This window comes from Hylobates moloch, unplaced genomic scaffold (genome assembly GCF_009828535.3).
Source record: "Hylobates moloch isolate HMO894 unplaced genomic scaffold, HMol_V3 SCAFFOLD_19, whole genome shotgun sequence".
NCBI classification, from domain to species: domain Eukaryota; kingdom Metazoa; phylum Chordata; class Mammalia; order Primates; family Hylobatidae; genus Hylobates; species Hylobates moloch.
The window spans coordinates 49,732,094-49,754,542 of record NW_026652294.1 but is presented as its reverse complement, the minus strand read 5'-3'; the positions used below and the strand labels follow the sequence as shown (position 1 = coordinate 49,754,542).

Below are 22,449 nucleotides of genomic sequence, written 5' to 3'. Positions count from 1 at the left end.
ACATGCACACACACACATATATATATAAATGGAGAGAAAAGTCAGAAATATGTGGATATTTAAATAAATAGAAGTACCATAATCCAAAATATGTTAAATAAATGTCAAATAAGTGGCAAAGATAATTATTTAATTTCCTGAGAAAGCAGGTCTTGATTTGGTTAATGGTAGAATTGTGAATGGGAGTTCCTTCATGATTTGGCTCTCTGTTTGTCTGTTATTGGTGTATAGGAATGTTTGTGATTTTTGCACATTGATTTTGTATCCTGAGACTTTGCTGAAGTTGCTAATCAGCTTAAGGAGATTTTGGGCTGAGACAATGGGGTTTTCTAAATATACAATCATGTCATCTGCAAACAGGGACAATTTGACTACCTCTTTTCCTAATTGAATACCCTTTATTTCTTTCACCTGCCTGATTGCCCTGGCCAGAACTTCCAACACTATGTTGAATAGGAGTGGTGAGAGAGGGCATCCCTGTCTTCTGCCAGTTTTCAAAGAGAATGCTTCCAGTTTTTGCCACTCAGTATGATATTGGCTGTGGGTTTGTCATAAATAGCTCTTATTATTTTGAGATATGTCCCATCAATACCTAATTTATTGAGAGTTTTTAGCATGAAGGGTTGTTGAATTTTGTCAAAGGCCTTTTCTGCATCTATTGAGATAATCATGTGGTTTTTGTCTTTGGTTCTGTTTATATGATGGGTTACGTTTATTGATTTGCATATGTTGAACCAGCCTTGCATCCCAGGGATGAAGCCCACTTGATTATGGTGGATAAGCTTTTTGATGTGCTGCTGGATTCGGTTTGTCAGTATTTTATTGAGGATTTTCGCATTGATGTTCATCAGGGATATTGGTCTAAAATTTTTTTTTTGTTGTGTCTCTGCCAGGCTTTGGTATCAGGATGATGCTGGCCTCATAAAATGAGTTAGGGAGGATTCCCTCTTTTTCTATTGATTGGAATAGTTTCAGAAGGAATGGTACCAGCTCCTCTTTGTACTTCCGGTAGAATTTGGCTGTGAATCCGTCTGGTCCTGGACTTTTTTTGGTTCATAGGCTCTTAATTATTGCCTCAATTTCAGAGCCCGTTATTGGTCTAGTCAGGGATTCAACTTCTTCCTAGTTTAGTCTTTGGAGGGTGTACGTGTCCAGGAATTTATCCATTTCTTCTAGATTTTCTAGTTTATTTGTGTAGAGGTGTTTATATCTGATGGTAGTTTGTATCTCTGTGTCCACAGATACTTCTATAGTTCTTCCACTTGAGTTTCAGATCTCCGTTCATGGCTTTGCCAACTCAGTGTATTTACCCAACTGTCTGAGCCAAAGGTGCAGCATAATCCTCAGTTGTCACTGCTCTCTCACTCTCTACATCCAGCCAATCACTAAGCCCTGTATATCTTACCTCCTCAACATGAAAGCCATGCACTTCTCTCTATCCCCACAGAAACTACCCTAGCGTAAGTAAGTCACTATCTTCTTGGACTTAACTGCAGTATCCTGCCTTGTCACTCTGTTTCCATTTTTGCCATCTCCATCCACTTTCCACACTGCAGCCAGATCATAACTGAATATATTAGAAAATATTTAAGTGGCCTACAATGCCAAGCACAAATCTAATCATATCATCACATCACTCACCTTCTAAAAAGCCTACAGTGACCTCTCATGTTTCCTATGAAAAAGTTCTAACTTAACGTGACATTTTAAAGGTCCTTCATAATATATCCTTTGCTTAACCTCCAGTCTCATATATCTCTCTCTGTCTCTCCACAGAGTCTTGTTCTCTTATCTCCCAGGCTAGAGTGCTGGAGTGCAGTGGGGCGATCAAGGCTCATTGCAGCCTCTACCTCCCAGACTCAAGCAATCCTCTCATTTCAGCTTCCCGGAGTAGCTGGGACTACAAGCATGCACTACCATGCCTGGCTAATCTTTGCATTTTTTTTGTAAAGACAGGGTTTCACCACGTTGCTCAAGCTGGTCTTGAACTTCTGACCTCAAGTTATCCACCCGCATCAGCCTCCCAAAGTGCTGGGATTATAGGTGACAGCAGTTGTGCCCAGCCCTCATCTCTTGTAACTTCCCCTCTCGCACCCTAGATTACATTTAACTTGTATCCTCAAATACTCCATGCTCTCTCACCTCCTGGTATTTGCCTAAAACAGTTTCCCCCTTCGTGAGTCAGTTTCCTAGGGCTGTCATAAAAAATTACCATAGGCCGGGCGCGGTGGCTCACGCTTGTAATCCCAGCACTTTGGGAGGCCGAGGCGGGCGGATCACGAGGTCAGCAGATCGAGACCACGGTGAAACCCCGTCTCTTCTAAAAATACAAAAAAATTAGCCGGGCGTGGTGGCGGGCGCCTGTAGTCCCAGCTACTCGGAGAGGCTGAGGCAGGAGAATGGCGTGAACCCGGGAGGCAGAGCTTGCAGTGAGCCGAGATTGCGCCACTGCACTCCAGCCTGGGCCACAGAGCGAGACTCCATCTCAAAAAAAAAAAAATAAAAAATAAAAAATAAAAAATAAAAAATTACCATAGCCAGGAACAGTGGTGCAAGCCTGTAGTTCCAGCTACTTGGGAGGCTGAGGCAGGAGGATCCCTTCAGTCCCAAGAGCTCTGAGCTATAGTGCACTATGCCAATCAGGTTTCTACACTAAGTTCAGCATCAAGATGGTGACCTCCCAGGAGCAGGGGACCACCAGGTTGCCTAAGGAGTGGTGAACCAGCCTAGGTCAGAAACAGAGCAGGTTAAAACTCCTATGCTGATCAGCAGCAGAACTATGCCTGTGAATAGCCACTGCACTCCAGCCTAGGCAACATAGCAAGACCGCCATCTCTAAAATAAATTAGTTAATAAAATTACCAGAAACTCTGTGGCTTAAAACAATAAAAATTATTCTCTCCCAGTTCTGGAGGCCAGACGGTGTCAGTAAGGCCACACCCCTTCCTTCTCCAGGCGAGAATCCTTCCCTGGAAATTCCAGCCTCCAGTGATTCCTGGCATTCCTTGGCCTGAGGCAGCATAATTCCTATCTGTGCCTTCATTTTCACAATGCCTTCTTCTATTTCTGTCTCAAATCTCCCTCTCCTTTCTTTTATAAGGTCACCAGTCATTAGACTTGGGACCCGCCCTAAATCCAGGATGATCTCATCTTAAGATCTTTAATTTAATTACATCTGCAAAGATACTTTGCAAAGAAGGTCCCACAACAGGTACAGGGCTTAGGACTTGGACATCTTTTTGGGAAACACAATTCAACCCACTCTACCTATCTATGCTTAGCTGACTCCTGTTTATCCTTTCTGTCCCTGTGAGTAGTCACTCCCTCCGAAAGGCCTTCTCTGACCCCCAATTCTGGGTCAGGCTTGCTCCTACATGCTCTTCTCTCCCTATCATACAGCGCATTGCACTGTTGAAGTTACAGGTTTAACAGGCAGCCTTGTCCATTAGATTGTGAGCTCTAGAAGGGCAGGGACCATGTCAGGCTTATTCATTTTTTCCCGCACCTAACACACAGCACAAAACAAACTAGGCACTTAATACTTGTTGAATTTAATTGACTTTCCCAAGATTATACAGCTATTAAATATCTGATTCAGCAGTTCAATAAGAGAATGTTGTGAGAAAAAGACTTAGAAAACAATCACAAAAAATTAGCCGGGCGTGCGTGGTGGTGGGCGCCTGTGGTCCCAGCTACTCGGAAGGCTGAGGCAGGAGAATGGCATGAACCCGGGAGGCGGAGTTTGCACTGAGCGGAGATTGTGCCACTGCACTCCAGCCTGGGCGACAGAGCGAGACTCCGTCTCAAAAAAAAAAAAGAAAACAGTCCACATTTGTTTGGCTACAACATGATATTTGTGGAGGGAAACAGGAAGAGATAAGGTGGAAAATATGTACTGGATCCAGATTATAGAAAATCTCCTCTAAGATTTCCTCCAAGCAGTGGGGAGCCAAAGTGCTGGGAGAGGGGAGCAGTGAGGAAGAAAGATTTTGATAGAGGAGTGGCAGAGTTTGACCTGGAAATAGTATATAGAAAAGTCTGGTAGAAAGACAGACTGATGGCCAAGAGACAAATGAAGAGGTAAGAAAAATAGCTCTGGAAAGTAGAGGAAGCAAAGGGGGCTGGGCACAGTGGCTTCTGCCTGTAATCCTAACACTTTGGGAGGCTGAGGCAGGCAGATTGCTTCGAGACCAGTCTGGCCAACATGGCGAAACCCCATCTCTACTAAAAATACAAAAATTAGCCAGGCATGGTGGCACACACCTGTAATCCCAGCTACTTGGGAGGCTGAGGCACAAGAATCGCTTGAACCCAGGAGGTGGAGGTTGCAGTGAGCCGAGATCAGGCCACTGCACTCCAGCCTGGGTGACAGAGCAAGACTCTGTCTCAAAAAAGAAAGAAAAGAAAATGTACTTACTGAATGGCAAGACCTCCCACTAGCCCCCTGCTCCTTCCATATTCCCAATGTGTTGGAAGCTAGACTTATATCACCCAAGTAAAACTGTAGAAGATTAGTCTTCAGGGAAATTGACTAGCCCAAGAGAAAAAACCCACACTCACAGTTAAAAAGTCTCTTGATGAAACAAGGCTCCAACCAATTACCTGACAGTAGAGCTCCCATCAATAAGATTTAACACACCAAAGAGCTTCCAATTGGACTTAACAAGTGCTTACTCTCATTCTAAAATATGAATAGACACCCAAGGAATCAAGGGACATTTAAGAGCTGGACATAGTGGCACATGCCTATAGTCTCAGCTACTCAAAAGGATGAGGCAAAAGGACCACTTGAACCCCGGAGTTCAGGTCCAGCCTGGGTAACATAATGATGCTCCCATCTCTTTAAAAAAAAAAAAAGATATTTAAGGAAGATTATTATTAAATTATTAATCTTAGATTATTAGTAAAGAAATATTAAAACAAGGAAAGAAAGAAGAACAAAAAAGAAGAACAAACTGAAGAAGTAGAGATAATGCATGATACAGAAAAATTATTGTAATATCCTCCAAGATATGAGGGGTAATTTGCATTCATGAAATTTGAATAGGAAACTATATAAAAGAAACATTCAAAAGAAAGAAGAAAGTTGAAGCTCTTGGAAATTAAAAATAGAATAGCAGAAGTGAAAATTTCAATTAAGAAAATTTCTCAGAATATTAGAAAAAGAGAAAACAGCATTAGAAAAGATGAGAAAATTGGCCAGGCGTGGTGGCTCATGCTTGTAATCCCAGCACTTTGGGAGGCCGAGGCGGGCGGATCACGAAGTCAGGAGTTCGAGACCACGGTGAAACCCCGTCTCTACTAAAAATACAAAAAATTAGCTGGGCGTGGTGGCGGGCGCCTGTAGTTCCAGCTACTCGGAGAGGCTGAGGCAGGAGAATGGCGTGAACCCGGGAGGCGGAGCTTGCAGTGAGCCGAGATTGTGCCACTGCACTCCAGCCTGGGCGACAGAGCGAGACTCCGTCTCAAAAAAAAAAAAAAAAAAAAAAAAAAGATGAGAAAATCAGTCCAACATTCCAAATAGTAAGCATTCTAAAAGATGAACAAGAAAACCAAATGAAGGCAGGAAATCATCAAAAAAAAATAGTCCTAGAAGATTTCCCAGAACTCACATACATGAGTTTATAGGTTTAAAGTATCATTGAATGTCCAGCACAATGAATGATAAAAGACCCATATCCACACATGGCACATTACTATAACATTTCAGAACATCAGGAAAAAGATGCTAAAAGTTTCCAATAAGGAAAAAAATTTACTTTTCTGCATGCGAAAAGGAAACATAAGACTTCTCAAGTACAGCACTGAAAGCCAGAAAATAATGGACCAGTGCCTCAGAAAAAATGATTTCCAATCTACCCAGCCAAACTGCAAAGTATAAAAAGAAAAGACACTTTCCAGTTACCAAGCCTCAAAAAATGTACTTATGCATTCTTCCTTAGGAAGCTATTGAAGGATACACCCCACCAAGATGAGGGAGTATACATAATAAGTAGGAAAACAGGCAGCTCACACCTATAATCCCAGCACTTTGGGAGACCGAGGCAGAAGGATCACTTGAGCCCAGGAGTTCAAGACCAGCCTGGGCAACATAGGGAGATCCTATCTCTGCAAAAAAAAAAAAAAAAAAAAATTTTTTTTATTAGTCAGACGTGGCATGTGCCTGTAGTCCCAGCTACTCAGGAGGCTGAAGCAGGAGGATCGCTTGAGCCCAAGAGGTCGCTGCATTCCAGCCTGGGTGACAGAGCAAGACCTTGTCTCAAAAAAAAAAAAAAAAAAGGAAAACAGGATCCAGGAAACAGAAGATCCAAAAAGGAGACAGACAAAGGGACTTCCTCCCTAGGATGGTGGTGACGAATAACTCTGGGTCAATAACTATGCACTGAAACCATTCCAGGTGGGTAGATCTCTTCAAGAAAACAAAAAGTGAAGTATATAGAAGTCCTGTGTGTTTGATCATGGATCTCGCGAGGAACTAGAGAAATAACAACAACACCTTACATATGCTGAGTTGTTACTATGCTCCTGATACCACCCTGAAGTCTTTATGTGTATTATTTCATTTAACACTATGAAGTGGATACTATCATTACCCCTATTCCCAGATAAGGGAATTGAGGCACCTTAAAAATTGAATAATATGCCCAGGATCGCACAGTTAGAATGGTGTCAGTGAATTCACTGGACTGTCAGGAAGGTGTGAAACCTCAGCAGAGGAAAAGCCTACTACAAGCCAGGACATCACTGGAGGTGAGTGAGGGAAATGAGTAAAGACTGGGCTTGCCCAGGACATTTGGGCTCCGATGCAGACTGATCCTTTATTGTGAATATAGGTTTATAGAATGTATATTTTCTTTTATTATACTTCTTTTTTTTTTTTTTTTTTTGAGACGGAGTTTCGCTCTCGTCACCCAGGCTGGAGTGCAATGGCACGATCTCAGCTCACTGCAACCTCCAGTATTCAAGCGATTCTCTGGCCTCAGCCTCCCAAGTAGCTGGGATTATGGGCACGCACCACCACCACCACGCCCGGCTAGTGTTTGTGTTTTTAGTAAAGACAGGGTTTCACCATATTGGCCAGGCTGGTCTTGAATTCCTGACCTCAGGTGATCCTTCCACCTTGGCCTCCCAAAGTGCTGGGATTACAAGCGTGAGCCACCACGCCTGGCCCTATTTTCTTTTATTATACTTTGTAATATTGTGTGGCAAAGAATATCTTTCCTATATTTTTAGATATGCCCAGGAATTCCGGGAAACAGGGATATGCAAATCTAGCAAAATTATATAGTTATTAAAAGCAAATACAGGCTAGGCATGGTGGCTCACTCTTGTAATCCCAAAGCTTTGGGAGCCCAAAGCAGGAAGATCACTTGAGCCCAGAAGTTCAAGACCTGCCTGGGCAATGTAGGGAAACTCTCTACAAAAAATTTAAAAATTAGCCAGGCAGGGTGGCTTGCACCTGTGGTCTCAGCTACTCAAGAGGCAGAGGCAAAAGGACTGCTTGAGGCCAGGAGTTCAAGGCTGTAGTGAGCCTTGCACCCTTGTACTCCAGCCTGGGAGACCGTGAGACTCTGTCTCTAAAATAATAATAATAATAATAATAAATAGCAGGCTGGGCGCGGTGGCTCACGCTTGTAATCCCAGCACTTTGGGAGGCCGAGGCGGATGGATCACCTGAGGTTGGGAGTTCAAGGCCAGCCTGACCAACATGGAGAAACCCCGTCTCTACTAAAAGTACAAAATTAGCCAGGCATGGTGGCGCATGCCTTTAATCCCAGCTATTCAGGAAGCTGAGGCAGGGGAATCGCTTGAACCCGGGAGGTAGAGGTTGCAGTGAGCCAAGATCGCGCCATTGCACTCCAGCCTGGGCAACGAGAGCAAAACTCCATCTCAAAAAATAATAATAATAAAGACAGCAAATACAAACACAAGCCACTAGTTTTGGTATGTAATATACATGAAACAATTAGTTATAAAATATAATGTGACATAAATTGTTAAGCAAAGATTAGAATTTCAAGGAAGAAAGGAAACTATAGACAGGAGCAAAAGTTCTCAAACTTGCACTGTGTCAGAATCAGCTGGAGTGATTGTTAAAACACATTGCTAGGCTACAGGATTTCTAAGTTAATAGGTGTGTAGTCAGGGCCAAGAATTTGTATTTCCCACAATTTGTATTTTCCCAGTGGTGCTGAAGACCACACTCAGAGCCATAGGGTATATAGAGAATACTCTGAGGGAAAGAAAAACTCAGCCTTGAAGGACCTGGTGGGAATTACATTACATTATGCCATTTTCAGAGGCAAGTGATGACATCGTCGATGGTTGAGTTCAAGGCTAGGGAAGAAAGTATCTGATCATAAGTCAGACTGTAATCAGAACACCATAGGCACATTTCCTACCAACCACTGCTTCAGCCCCAACATTTAGAATGAGTCCTTTCCCTCTTCCTGAGAGGAAAGGAAAGGTTGCCTGTCACCATCCCAGAGAGTAGTGAAGCCTCCCATTGCTGTAACAGGAAGAAATCAGCCTATGTATTAATGAGAAGCAAGGTCCTACACTTTGTCCTCTGAGACAGCATGAAGTGATGCTCTTCTGCTCAGAACACTGAGATGTGAGAGGTTCCACTACCAAAGCAGTGAGAAGCAAGTCCTTCCACCTCAGCAGCAGTAAGCAGATCCCTACCATAGCTGCAGAGAGAAGTCCACTGTTCTGGCAGCAAGGAGGAAGCTGATCACTTACCACCACAGTCACTGATATTCGAGGCATGCATGTTTGTAAGTCAGATGTTTATACTATGGATCAGAGTCCTTTATCATATACAGCCTGCCAGCTGTACTTATTCTTAAAGAATGTATAACCTAAAACGCCCAGTAACACATCTTCTAAGTCTGTTCATACACATACACTCCAAAAAAAAAAAAGATAGGAAAGAAATGCAATCAATAGTGATTTACTCCAGATCATAAGCTTACTGGTAGTATTTTCTTTTCTTTTTTATACTTTTCTATGTTTTCCAAATTCTCTGCAATGAGAATTTCTTTTAATTTAAAACAAAAGTTGCATGTTTAAACCTAACACAAAGTAATAATAATTAATGTTTGTATTCAAGCTGGTACCACTTAAGTGTTTGTCAAGGATCGTAATTCATACGTATTTTTCTAAACAAAACAGGGAGGTCAGAGCTGGACATGATAGCAGGTACCTATAGTCCCAGCTACTCAGGAGGTTCTAGAGGGAGGAGAATTTGAGCCCAGGAGTTCCAGTCCAGCCTGGCAACATAACAAGACCTCATCTCTCTCTCTAAAAAAAAAAAACAAAAACAGGCCGGGTGCGGTGGCTCACGCTTGTAATCCCAGCACTTTGGGAGGCCGAGGCGGGCGGATCACGAGGTCAGGAGATTGAGACCACGGTGAAACCCCGTCTCTACTAAAAATACAAAAAAATTAGCCGGGCATGGTGGCGGGCGCCTGTAGTCCCAGCTACTCGGAGAGGCTGAGGCAGGAGAATGGCGTGAACCCGGGAGGCGGAGCTTGCAGTGAGCCGAGATTGTGCCACTGCACTCCAGCCTGGGCGACAGAGCGAGACTCCGCCTCAAAAAAAAACCAAAAAACAAAAACTCTGGGAAGCCTTGGGGAGAAAAAGGAGACCAAAAGCCAAGGAATACAGATATAAATAGTCAAATGGCCTGTGGAAGGTATCAGTAAATATTCTATAAATATCACAGAAATAGGCACTCAAATATTATTGAATGAATATGCAAATTCGATTTAAAATAAGTTTCTTCAGCATATGTAACTAGCAACTTGACTTTTTGAAATTTTTGTCCTATATCTCTTTGTATCCATTTCTGAATTGCTTTTTTTTTTTTAAGCTATTTCCAAAGAAAATTCCAGCATACTTGCCCAGGAATGTTGTGGAGTCCCTACACTATGGGCTATGGAAAAAGGACACTTAAGCCAGACATATGCACACCTCCAAGCTCAAGCATGGCTGCCTTTGCTAATGCTGCCCGGATTGCAATAATGAAAGAAAATGATTTGTTTAAATTTCTTGAAGAGCTCAAGAGTAAGAGCCATTTGTTCTCTCTCTACTGTCGTAAAGGATTTATTTGTATATGACTGGTCAGAAAGAAGTACTAGAGCCCAAATGCCGTAAGAACAGGACCACAGCCTATTCTGAGTGACCACTCTCTGTCATACAGATGTCATTTGAAAGCAAATGTAGATGTAACTGAATCCTCAGACACCTGATGAAGCCTAGAGTCTGTGGATGGGTGGGGGCTGGGAGCAGGAGAGTGAAGAATGAGGGCCATGGCCACTGAGAAGAATAGACAAAGCAAAATAGGCACCACATGCTGGTCTTTTATGTGAACTTCTTCGTACATTGTTTGTGATACCATTTTTGTTTTTATCTTTTTTAGGATGCAATTCTGGTTCAGATAGCCCATATTCAAAAATACCCATCTTTCCATTGTTACCTAATGTGGATGGGGTGGTGATGGGAAAGCCATTCAAAGACATGCAGAAATTAGAGATGCTAAGAAGAAAGGAGCCTTTGAATTTCTTTGAGGATTATTTTTTCCATAAAAGAGACTGGAAAACACAGGTGAGATTTAGATTATGTCACATTAGTTAAATACTTGGATTTTTAAGCACTAACTTAACAGAACTAATAACATGCTTTTTACAACAAATAGTTTTAGTCATTATTTTCAAACCAGATGCCATAACCATGTTCCTAAATTTAAGTCCAGGTATTAACATTTCATTTAATTTCAACAAATAGTTAAACTTACTAAAAAATACAGCTTTGGGGTTGGGGATGGGGAATATAGGAATAATAACAATAAAAGTTTCTCCATTCCTATCTCTGACTGCTCCCCCAACCACTCAGGGACCAGAAGCTGCACTCTGGACACCCTCCATCCACTCTAGATTGTGGATGGGCAAACACCATGAGATGAGAAGACCAGGCCCACAACCCAAAGGAGCAGTGCTGTGATGGAGGGGCCATCCTGCCCTCGACTAGATCCCCATTTATGGTCCCAGCTGCACCTTCTGGCCTTGCTTCAAGTTCTGTTGACTCTAGTCTTTTTGCCCCCCCTCCCAGGATATACTTTTGTCATCATAAATTTTAAGGTCTCCAGCAACTATGCCCAAGTTTCTAGATAAACTCTCAAGAGGCTCTGGCCTCACCCCAGGTAAGGCCTCTAGGCCTAAGAAACAGAATGGAAACTTAACTGGAGGCCAGCTCACCCTGCGGAGCTCTGGGTTCCAGAGGTCCATGTGTTGTTCACATCACTGTATAGTTCCTAGAAGGCCCCTCCACACATAGAGTTTAAGAGGCCCAGAGGGGTATCACTGTCACAAATGACCTCAAGTTCAGACTTTGTCTTTCTCCAAATGAAGTAACACCCACAGGCAAATAGCACTGAGAAGATGGAAATAAGAGGACATTTATCCTCTTTTAAACTTATGTCCCAACATTCAACTACTCCTCCACCCCAGATGCTTATCTGTTTATTGTCAATCTCTCCAACTAGAATATAACATTCATGTACACAAGGGTTGTATTTCTTTCACTGAGGTATCCCTATCATCTAAAATGAATTTGGCTCACAGGTAACTCAGTATTTTTTGGAAGAAAGAATACTGTAATACAAATACTTTATTTCCTGAGAGCATACTATATGCTAGATTGTCTCTAATAATCTCAGCAGAAATAATGTCAATAGCTTCCTAAATGGTCCCCTTGCTTCTACTATTGTCCCCTTCAATCGATTCTCAACCCAGCAGCCAAAGTGGTTCTGTTAAAATCAGATTGAAACCCTCCAATGGCTTTTCATATCACGCAGAATGAAAACCAAAATTTTTATAACTTACAATGTCCCACACAATCAAAACCTGAGCCTTCCAATAATTGTAGCCACTAGTAGCTGTTTAAATTTCAATTAATTAAAATTAAATAAAATTACAAATTCAGTTCCTCAGTCACACCAGTCACATTGCAAATGCTCAATAGCCATATGTGGCTAATGGCTACTATACTGGATGACACAGAAATATAGAAAATTTCCATTATTGAGGAAAATGTTATTGGCCATCACTGATCTAGGCTCTCATTGCCTATCCAACAATCTCATCTTCCACTGCTCACCGTCCAGTGCATTCCACTCCACCCTCAAGGCCTCTTTACTCTTCCTCTTACAGACTAGATGTGCTCTCACCTCATGGTCTGTGGCTTTGCTATTTCTTCTGCTCTAATGTTGTTCCTCAGAGAGCTGCATCATAGCTCTCCCCTCACCTCTTTCAGGTCTTGTCTCAAATGTCACTTTAGGAGGCCTCTCTAACAACCCCATTAAAATAACAATCCCCACATTGTCATTGTATTAAATGCCACTGAATTGTTCACTTCACATGGTTCATTTTATGTTACATGAATTTTCACTTTAATAATTTTTTTTTTTTTTTGAGTCAGAGTCTTGCTCTGTTGCCCAGGCTGGAATACAGTGGCGTGATCTTGGCTCATTACAAACTCCGCTTCCCAGGTTCAAGCAATTCTTCTGCCTCAGCTTCCCGAATAGCTGGGACCACAGGCATGCACCACCACACCCGGCTAATTTTTGTATTCTTAGTAGAGACGGGGGTTTCACCATGTTGGTCAGGCTGGTCTCAAACTCCTGACCTTAGGTGATCCACCCGCCTCAGCCTCCCAAAGTGCTGGGATTACAGGCATAAGCCACCACGCTTGGCCAATAAATTATTTTTTTTAATAAGTATTTAAACAGCTGGGTGCAATGGTACATACCCCTAATCCCAGCTGATTAGGAGGCTGAGGGAAGAGGATCACTTGAGCCCAGGAGTTCAAGGCTGTAATGTGCTATGATCATGCTTGTGAATGCACTGTACTCTAGCCTGGGCAACATAGTGAGCCTCCATCTCTAAAAATAAATTTTTAAATTAAAAATAAATTTAAAATACAAATTTTTGCACAAATAAATATATATATGTATTCAAATAAAATCACAACCCCCAATACCTTACCCCCTTTCCTGATTTTTTTCATAACACTTGTTACCATCTATTACATATTTACTAGTATATTATCTCTAATACACTACATATTTATATTTATTATACTACATGCATACATATGTATATTTACATCTATACCTACTGTATATGTACTATATTTACAAATATTATAATATACTACATTTAATGCTATTTCTATTAAACTATATGTTTATAGTTTTATATACATATATAGTATATCTAATATACTATGTAGTATATTACATCTAATCTAATATAATTGTATATTTATAAATGTTCATTAGAGGCCAGGCGCAGTGGCTCACGCCTATAATCCCAGCACTTTGGGAGGCCGAAGCGGGTGGATCACCTGAGGTCAAGAGTTTGAGACCAGCCTGACCAACATGGAGAAACTCCATCTTTACTAAAAATACAAAGTTAGCTGGGCGTGGTGGCACATGCCTGTAATCCCAGCTACTCAGGAGGCTGAGGCAGGAGAATCGCTTGAACCCGGGAGGCAGAGGTTGTGGTGAGCCAAGATCGCACCATTGCACTCCAGCCTGGGCAATAAGAGCAAAACTCCATCTCAAAATAAAATAAATGTTCATTAGAACCAAGAAATAGGCTGGGCACAGTGCCTCATGCCTGTAATCCCAGCACTTTGGGAGGCTGAGGCGGCTGGATCACTTGAGCTCAGGAGTTTGACACCAATCTCAGCAACATGGTGAAACCCCGTCTCTACAAAAAAGAAAAGAAAGAAATGGTACTTTCAAGTTTCAGAAAGTAACTGAGTTACATGAACACTACCTGACCCCACACATAGACTCCCTATGACCACATTAAAATATTGGATAGGGCTGGGTATGGTAGCTCATGCCTGTAACCCCAACACTTTAGGAGGCCAAGGAAGGTGGATTGCTTGAGCCGAGGAGTTCGAGACCAGTCTGGGCAACATGGTAAAATTCTGTCTCTACAAAATATATATATATATGAATACTGGATGAAATAAAATGACAAACATTCAAAAATGTATTCAAAAGAAAGCAAAACCCCATGTTTCAGAAAGCAAGAGAGAGAGAGAGAGCGCCTAAAGCCAGAATAACAAGTTCACAAGTTAACAAGTGGTAGGTAGATCCTACAGATCTAGGCCCTGATGGGTTGGGATTGGGGTTTAGATGCCCATTCAGGGTCAGGAGATGTGGATCCCTGGAAGTGAATGGCAGTGTCCTGCTTAAAAGTGAACACGTCCCTCTCAATGATGGCAATTTCAACTCTATTTTCTGCTTAAGGGATTGATTTCACTTTCATTAGAAACAGTGGGTCACTACAGCATGATTTTCACTGAGGAACAGGCTTTTGCCAGCCTCACAGATATTACTGACTTATAAGATTAAGTGTAAGGGCCTGCCTGTCCTTTGTCATTATTTATTCCTCCCACTTTAAACTTGACACTCCAGCAATACCAAGTGCCTGAACCCTCTTACCACACCTCCAGGATATTTACTGCCTTGGGGTCTCTGTTTAAGCTGTTTATGCTGTCCCCTCTCCCTGGAACACCTTCCCCTCACCACTTACTCCCTCAATTTGATCACATCCTTCAGGACCTACTCAGCTCAGCATCTTCTCCCAGTCAGTTCTCCCTATCCTAGGCTGAACTGAGTGGCTGAATTGGCACTCTTGTTATATCCATAGCCTATCTCCATACCATACTTCACCCTGTTTTAGTCCATTGTATTTTTCATATCCTTATAAAATTTCTTATTACCTCATTATTCCCAAGCAGTACATTTTGATTGTCCATCAACTCCTAGCTCACATGTCCTCTCGAGGCACCACCCAATTTATAGATTCAGTGACTTTCGAGTAGCCCAGGGACATAACTCTTGGGGTATCTATCATTGTGGTCCACAAATCAAAGCTACTTTAAGGTAACTACAATAAACTTCTGGTCTCTCACTGCAGGTGAAGAGAGCTACTGATACCTATAATTTAGGAATTGCCCTTGAACACCGGAAAGAAATGCTCAACCTCTGGCAGAAGATCCGAGGGGATTTGATTGGGATAGACTCTAGAAATGAGTCCTTTTATGACACCTTTTCTACTTATACATGGTCCTGGAATGTTTGCCAAGAATTACTTTCTCCTAAGGACTTAAGGTTATATGATGCCTATGTGAATAGAAATTCCTCCCATAACTCCAGATCCTCTTCCTCATCAGATACCAGTGAATGTGACACAGACTCAGGAAGAAAAAGAAAACGGAAAGGTTTAAAGGGATTTCAACAATGAAATTTCTACATTTTCTAAACAGCTCATCACAAACTGCTTTTTCATAGTTATCAAAATTGTGGTTTCTTGCTTTTGACTAAGTACATTCTTAGAAGCTGGAAATTTTGACATCTTTTGGATTCTGACCAGTAAAAAAGTTTAAGTCATAAAATGGTTTTCCTTTCCTAAATCTTTTTTTTTTTTTTTTTTTGAGACAGTCTTCCTCTGTCACCAGGCTGGAGTGCAGTGGCATGATCTTGGCTTACTGTAAACTCCACCTCCTGGGTTCAAGCCATTTTCCTGGCTCAGCCTCCCAAGTAGCTGGGATTACAGGCACCCACCACCACACCCAGCTAATTTTTGTATTTTTAATAGAGATGGGGTTACCACCATGTTGGTCAGGATGGTCTCGATCTCCCGACCTCGTGATCCGCCCGCCTCGGCCTCCCAAAGTGCTGGGATTACAGGCGTGAGCCACCGCGCCCGGCCCCCTTTCCTAAATGTTTACTAGTAAATAAATGCTGGGCTGTTAGTTCCCTAGCAACCAGCTGCACTCTGCTGCCCCTACCTGGCTTAAGACTGCCTAAGCCTCAGCAGGAAGGAGAAAAGTTGGCCTGAGCTAAGGGCCCTCCAAGCAATAAACCTCTGAGTTTATGGTGAGTGTAAACTGGGTTAGGTTTTCAATTGTTTGTGAAAGAGACTAGAGACAGCAGATGAGGATGACCTTTCAGTTTCAGGGAATAAGATCAGCAAGCCCTAAAGAACCTTGATTAAATTTGGGTATTCCCAAGGCTCCTTAGCTACACACCTGCACACTTAGATTGCTCTTACAAATAGCTGAACATGGCCAGGTGCAATGGCTCATGCCTGTAATCCCAGCACTTTGGGAGGCTGAGGCAGGCGCATCACCTGAGGTCAGGAGTTCAAGACCAGCCTGGTCAACATAGTGAAACCCTGTCTCTACTAAAAATACAAAAATTAGTCGGGCGTGGTGGCATACGCCCATAATCCCAGCTACTCTGGAGGCTGAAGCGGGAGAATCGCTTGAACCTGGGAGGTGGAGGTTGCAGTGAGTTTATGGTGAGTGTAAAGTGCGATTATGCCACTGCACTCCATCCTGGGTGACAGAGCAAGATTCTGTCTCAAAACAAAACAAAATGAATAGCTGATCACATCCATTGTATTTATTGTTGCTGTTTTTTAATGCATTTAATAAAGAAGCACATATATAACTATATTACAAGTTTGGGGGATTATAATTTTTTATTATGGTACAATATACATTACATAAAATTTGCCCTTTCAATCATGTTTAAGTGTGTATCATCCATTACTGGGTTTTTTGTTTTGGTTTGTTGTGTGTGTGTGTGTGTGTGTGTGTGTGTGTGTGTGTGTGTGTGTTTAGAGACGGGGTTTCACTCTGTCATCCAGGCTGGTATGCAGTGACACAATCATGGCTCACTGCAGCCTCAACCTCCTGGGCTCAAGTAATCCTCCCACCTCAGCCTCTCACATAGCTGGAACTACAGGGACGCACCACCATGCCCGGCTAAATTTTTTTTATTTTTGTAGAGACATGGACTCCCTATGTTGCTCAGGCTGGTCTCAAACTCCTGGGCTGAAGTGATCCTCCCACCTCAGCTTCCCAAAATGTTGTTACTACAAGTATGAGCTACTGTGCCCAGTCCCATTGGGGTATTTTTCTGTGGTTCTCAAGGGTCGCCCACAGAGAGACAGACCACTTTTGGACTCAGGAAATCTGGATGTACCAAGACTAAACCTATATTAACCTTCTGATCTAGCGTCAGGATGGCAAAGTGTTTTATTTCTTGTGCCAATTCTGATCTAAAAATGTAAGGGATGAGATCAACTATTTGTAAATGTTGTCCAAGAAGCTGGTTTGCAGGTGTGTGGGTGCAAACCAGTCCATCACACTCAACATATAGAACAAATGCTTTTTATTTTATTTATTTATTTATTTATTTTTTTGAGACGGAGTCTCGCTCTGTCGCCCAGGCTGGAGTGCAGTGGCGCAATCTCGGCTCACTGCAAGCTCCGCCTCCCGGGTTCACGCCATTCTCCTGCCTCAGCCTCTCCAAGTAGCTGGAACTACAGGCGCCCGCCACCGCGCCTGGCTAATTTTTTGTATTTTTTAGTAGAGATGGGGTTTCACCGTGGTCTCGATCTCCTGACCTCGTGATACGCCCGCCTCGGCCTCCCAAAGTGCTGGGATTACAAGCGTGAGCCACTGCGCCCGGCCAAACAAATGCTTTTTAAATCACTATTCTAGAAAAATTTTGACCCAGAAAAAGGAAAAGATATGTCTAATATTGATGGGGACAGTGCCTCATAATGTGAAAAAAAAAAATTGAGACAGAGTCTCACTCTGTTGCCCAGGCTGCAGTGCAGCAACGTGATCTCAGCTCACTGCAACCTCCACCTCCCCAGGCTCAAGCGTTTCACCTGCCTCAGCCTCCCAAGTAGCTGGGATTACAGGTGCGTGCCATCACACCCAGCTAATTTTTGTATTTTTAGTAGAGATGGGGTTTCGCCATGTTGCCCAGGCTAGTCTCAAACTCCTGAACTCAGGTGATCTGCCACCCTCGGCCTCCCAAAGTGCTGGGATAACAGGCATGAATCACTGTGCCCCGCTGTAAAATTATAAAATGCCAGGAAAAAGCAATGAACATAGTGCCCCCAAAACTGTTTACTGAAATGGCCTTGAGGTAATTTTGTGAGTGTTACCATGAATAGTCAAAAGAGTCTAAATATACCTGCTATTATTTATAAAGATACAATGTTGGAGAGAAGAACTAACCTTATAGATAGATAAGCAGCCATATTTTCTAGCTAAAAACAAGATTTATTACTTGACAAGAGACTTTTCATATGGCTGTGGGTATAACAGGGAATCTAGGAGATATAATTTGGATGCCAAAATGTTACAATTCCTGGAATATTTCCTTGCATCAGTGAGATAACAGGGCAGAATATTTTTAGTAGGATCTGTCCTGGAAAATCTAAAATGTACAGCAATACATTCTTTCTATTAAATTGTCACACACTGTTGATGACAGTGTAAATTGGCATCTCTGTGCTGAAATATGGTATAGCAAGAGGGTACTCATCCATCCTTTCATTCATCAATTATCTACTGACTTGCATACTGTGTGCCAGACCTAGTTCTAGGACCTGGACATATAACAGTCAACAAACAAGTAAAATGACTTAACCTCACAAGCTTAGTGATGGAGCTAATTATAACCATTGACTCAGCAATTCCTCTTCTAGAAATTAAGCATAAAGAAATAATCATGAATGTACAAAATTATTTCATTACAAAGATGTACACCATGTTGAATTTTTTTTTTCTTTTTTTTTTTTTTTTTTTTTGAGACAGAGTCTCACTCTGTCGCCCAGGCTGGTGTGCAGTGGCATGATTGTGGCTCACTGCAACCTCTGCCTCTAGGGTTCAAGCTATTCTTCTGCCTCACCCTCCCGAGTACCTGGGACTACGGGTGTGTACCACCATACCTGGCTAATTTTTATATTTTTAGTAGAGACGGAGTTTCATCATGCTGGCCAGGATGGTCTTGAACTCCTGACGTCGTGATCCACCTGCCTCGGCCTCCCAATTGCAGATGTGAGCCACTGCGCCCAGCCATTAAATTTTTAATAGTATGAAATTAAAGTGGCCTAAATGTCCAATAAAGCATGATATAGCTATACGAAACAATACCAGAAGGACATTAAGTGATGTTGTAAAAGAATATTTCGAACAAAAGAATAATGTCCCCAAGTTATTATTAAGTTAAAAAGCAGACTACAACTGCTAAGTGGCATGAGAGAACTTCAAGGCATTGTTCTAAAACTAGATTGTGATACTGATTACACAAATACAGATTTTTATGAAAATGTATTGAACTGTACACTTAAAATGGATGAATGTAATTGGGTTTTCTTGTTGTTGTTGTTGTTGTTGTTGTTTGAGACGGAGTCTTGCTCTGTCGCCAGGCTGGCCTGCAGTGGCACGATCTCAGCCCACTGCAACCTCCGCCTCCCGGGTTCAAGTGATTCTCCTGCCTCAGCCTCCCGAGTAGCTGGGATTACTGGCACCCACCACCGTGCCCAGCTATTTTATTTATTTATTTATTTTTGTGTGTGTGTGAGAGAAGGAGTCTCGCTCTGTCGCCCAAGCTGAAGTGCAGTGGCGTGATCTCGGCTCACTGCAACCTCCAACACCCAGGTTCAAGCGATTCTCCTGCCTCAGCCTCCTGAGTAGCTGGGACTACAGGCACGCGCCACCATGCCTGGCTAATTTTTTGTATTTTAGTAGAGATTGGGTTTCACCATGTTGGCCAGGATGGTCTCAACCTCCTGAGCTCATGACCCGCCCACCTCGGCCTCCCAAAGTGCTGGGATTACAGGCGTGAGCCACCACACCCGGCCTAATTTTTGTATTTTTAGTAGAGACGGGGGTTTCACCATCTTGGTCTGGCTGGTCTCGAACTCCTGACCTCGCGATCCACCTGCTTTGGTCTCCCAAAGTGCTGGGATTACAGGTGTGAGCCACCGCACCCGGCCAGATGAATGTAATTGTTTAAAAAAAAACACACACAAAAGCATTTTGTTCTGAAACTATTTTGATGTAAAGTCACTTATATAAATTAGAAAGAAAGGACTGGGATGATATAAGCCAAAGCGTTAATGAGTCAAATTAATGGTGGGAAGAAGTATTTTCTTTTGTTTTATCGATATCTTCTAAATGTTCTATAATAAAAAATTTATTTTGCAATAAGAAAACACAGGCCAGGTGTAGTGGCTCATGTCTGTAATCCCAGCACTTGGGGAGGCCGAGGCAGATGGATTGCTCAAGACCAGGAGTTTGAGGCCAGCCTGGGCAACATGGCAAAACACTGTCTCCACAAAAAAATGCAAAAATTATCCGGGTATGGTGGCACAAACCTCTAGTCCCAGCTTCTCTGTTGGCTGATGTGGGAGAATCACTTGAGCCTGGGAGACAGAGGTTGCAGTGAGCTGTGATCGTGCCACTGTACTCCAGCCTGCATGACAGAGTTATGCCCTATCTCAAAGAAAAAAAGAAGAAAGGCCGGGCACGGTGGCTCACGCCTGTAATCCCAGCACTTTGGGAGTCTGAGGCAGGCGGATCATTTGAGGTCAGGAGTTCGAGACCAGCCTGGCCAACATTGTGAAACCTGTCTCTACTAAAATACAAAAATTAGCTGGGTGTGGTGGCAGTGGCCTGTAATCTCAGCTACTCAGGAGGCTGAAGCAGGAGACTGGCTTGAGCCCGGGAGCTGGAGCTTGCAGTGAACCGAGATCATGCCACTGCACTCCAGCCTGGGCGACAGAGCGAGACTTTGTCTCAGAAAAAAAAAAACAAAAAAAAACAAAACCAATTAACTACCCTTGTCCTTGGCTAACAACCTAAGGCAATAATCCAGAGTGAGAGTTTTTAACCTTTACAAGCGTTTAACCCATGCCACCCACTGAGCTAGAAGAGTTCTCCTTACTCACCACCAGAGGGACCCTTAGTTCCTCTGAAACGTGGCGTTTCTGAAACTACAATCCAGTATAAAGTCTGATACCAGAGAACTCACAGCCATGTCAAACTTCTGAAAAATTATTTTAGGTGCTTCGAAAAATAGGTTGCACGGGCCAATCAAATATAATTGCATAAAATCAAGTTTAGGCCGGGCGCGGTGGCTCACTCCTGTAATCCCAGCACTTTGGGAGGCCGAGGTGGGCCATGAGGTCAGATCATGAGGTCAGGAGATCGAGACCATCCTGGCTAACACGGTGAAACCCCGTCTCTACTAAAAATACAAAAAATTAGCCGGGCGTGGTGGCGGATGCCTGTAGTCCCAGCTACTCGGGAGGCTGAGGCAGGAGAATGGCATGAACCTGGGAAGTGGGGAGCTTACAGTGAGCTGAGATCACGCCACTGCACTCCAGCTTGGGCGACAGTGCGAGACTCCGTCTCAAAATAAATAAATAAATAAATAAAAATAAAAAAGAAAATTAAGTTTAGGATACTTTAGCACATTTCACAGAAAAAAGGCCAAAGCTGTTTGACATTTAAAATGTCTCCATTGGAACTAATATAGTAAATTCAAGTGAAGACAATGAGCTATCTGCAAGAAAATATGCAGTGGGACTGTTGATTGGCAACACTAACAGCTTTTAGTGAGGGGAGAATAAAAGCCCATAGATGAGAAAACAAGATGCCAGAAATAAATGTAAATCAACCACCATATCTGCAAACAGCTGGCCTTGAGAAAAGATAAAAATTCCTTGTACTTGTTTCTGGGTATGGAGCTTGTGTTCAAAATGTTTCCAAAGACCACAAGAATGGCAAAAGCATATTGTCTTCAAATGAAGTACAACTTCTTTAGTATCTTTTTGATTAACTTGTGTATTTTTCTTCCTGATTAGAGAGGGCTTAGAGCTTGTTCCCATTTCTTTGGAGGAAAAAGTATAGAATCATTCATTGCTCCCTGTAGTTTTACCTACAGAAAGAATTTACAATGGAATAAACAATTTTACTGGCTGGGCGCGGTGGCTCACGCCTGTAATCCCAACACTTTGGGAGACCGAGGCGGGCAGATCATTTGAGGTCAGGAGTTCGGGACCGGCCCAGGCAACATGGTGAAACCCCATCTCTACTAAAAATACAAAAATTAGCTGAGTGTGGTGGCGTGCACCTGTAATCCCGGCTACTCAGGAGGCTGAGGCAGGAGAATCACTTGAGCCCAGGACATGGAGGTTATAATGAGCTGAGATCCAGCCACCACACTCCAGCCTGGGCAACAGAGCAAGACTCCGTCTCAAAAAAAAAAAAAAAAAAGGACTAATTACGAATGTGCTATGTCTAGCACTGCACTAACCCTTTCCTTTTGTAAAAAAATTCATCTTTCCCTTTATTCTGACATTATGACATTAAATAAAGTCCAAGAGGTATTGGGCTGGTCCTTGTTTGGTCTCTGCCCTTTCCTTCTTTTCCAAGTGGTATTCATCATGCTTCTCTTGGAAGTCTTCTCAAATAACCTTATGTCTATAACATACTTTCTTCTAGATTCTTTTGAGAGTCTATTTGTATTAGATCTAGAAATAGAAATGTAAG

At 42.6% G+C, this 22,449-nt stretch overlaps 1 protein-coding gene across 6 annotated transcripts in view; it reads left to right on the top strand.

Moving 5' to 3' along the window:
• Positions 1 to 16,513, top strand: part of EFCAB3 (EF-hand calcium binding domain 3) — a 48,555-nt gene extending 32,042 nt beyond the window's left edge. For all 6 annotated transcript variants that reach the window (XM_032139098.2, XM_032139096.2, XM_032139100.2 and 3 more), the window contains 3 exons: positions 9,875 to 10,068; positions 10,424 to 10,608; positions 15,000 to 16,513. In XM_032139098.2, coding sequence (XP_031994989.1) covers positions 9,875 to 10,068; positions 10,424 to 10,608; positions 15,000 to 15,326 — 706 coding nt within the window. In that variant the 3' untranslated portion in view covers positions 15,327 to 16,513. The remainder of the gene's footprint in view (positions 1 to 9,874; positions 10,069 to 10,423; positions 10,609 to 14,999) is intronic.
• Positions 16,514 to 22,449: the final 5,936 nt, after the last annotated feature.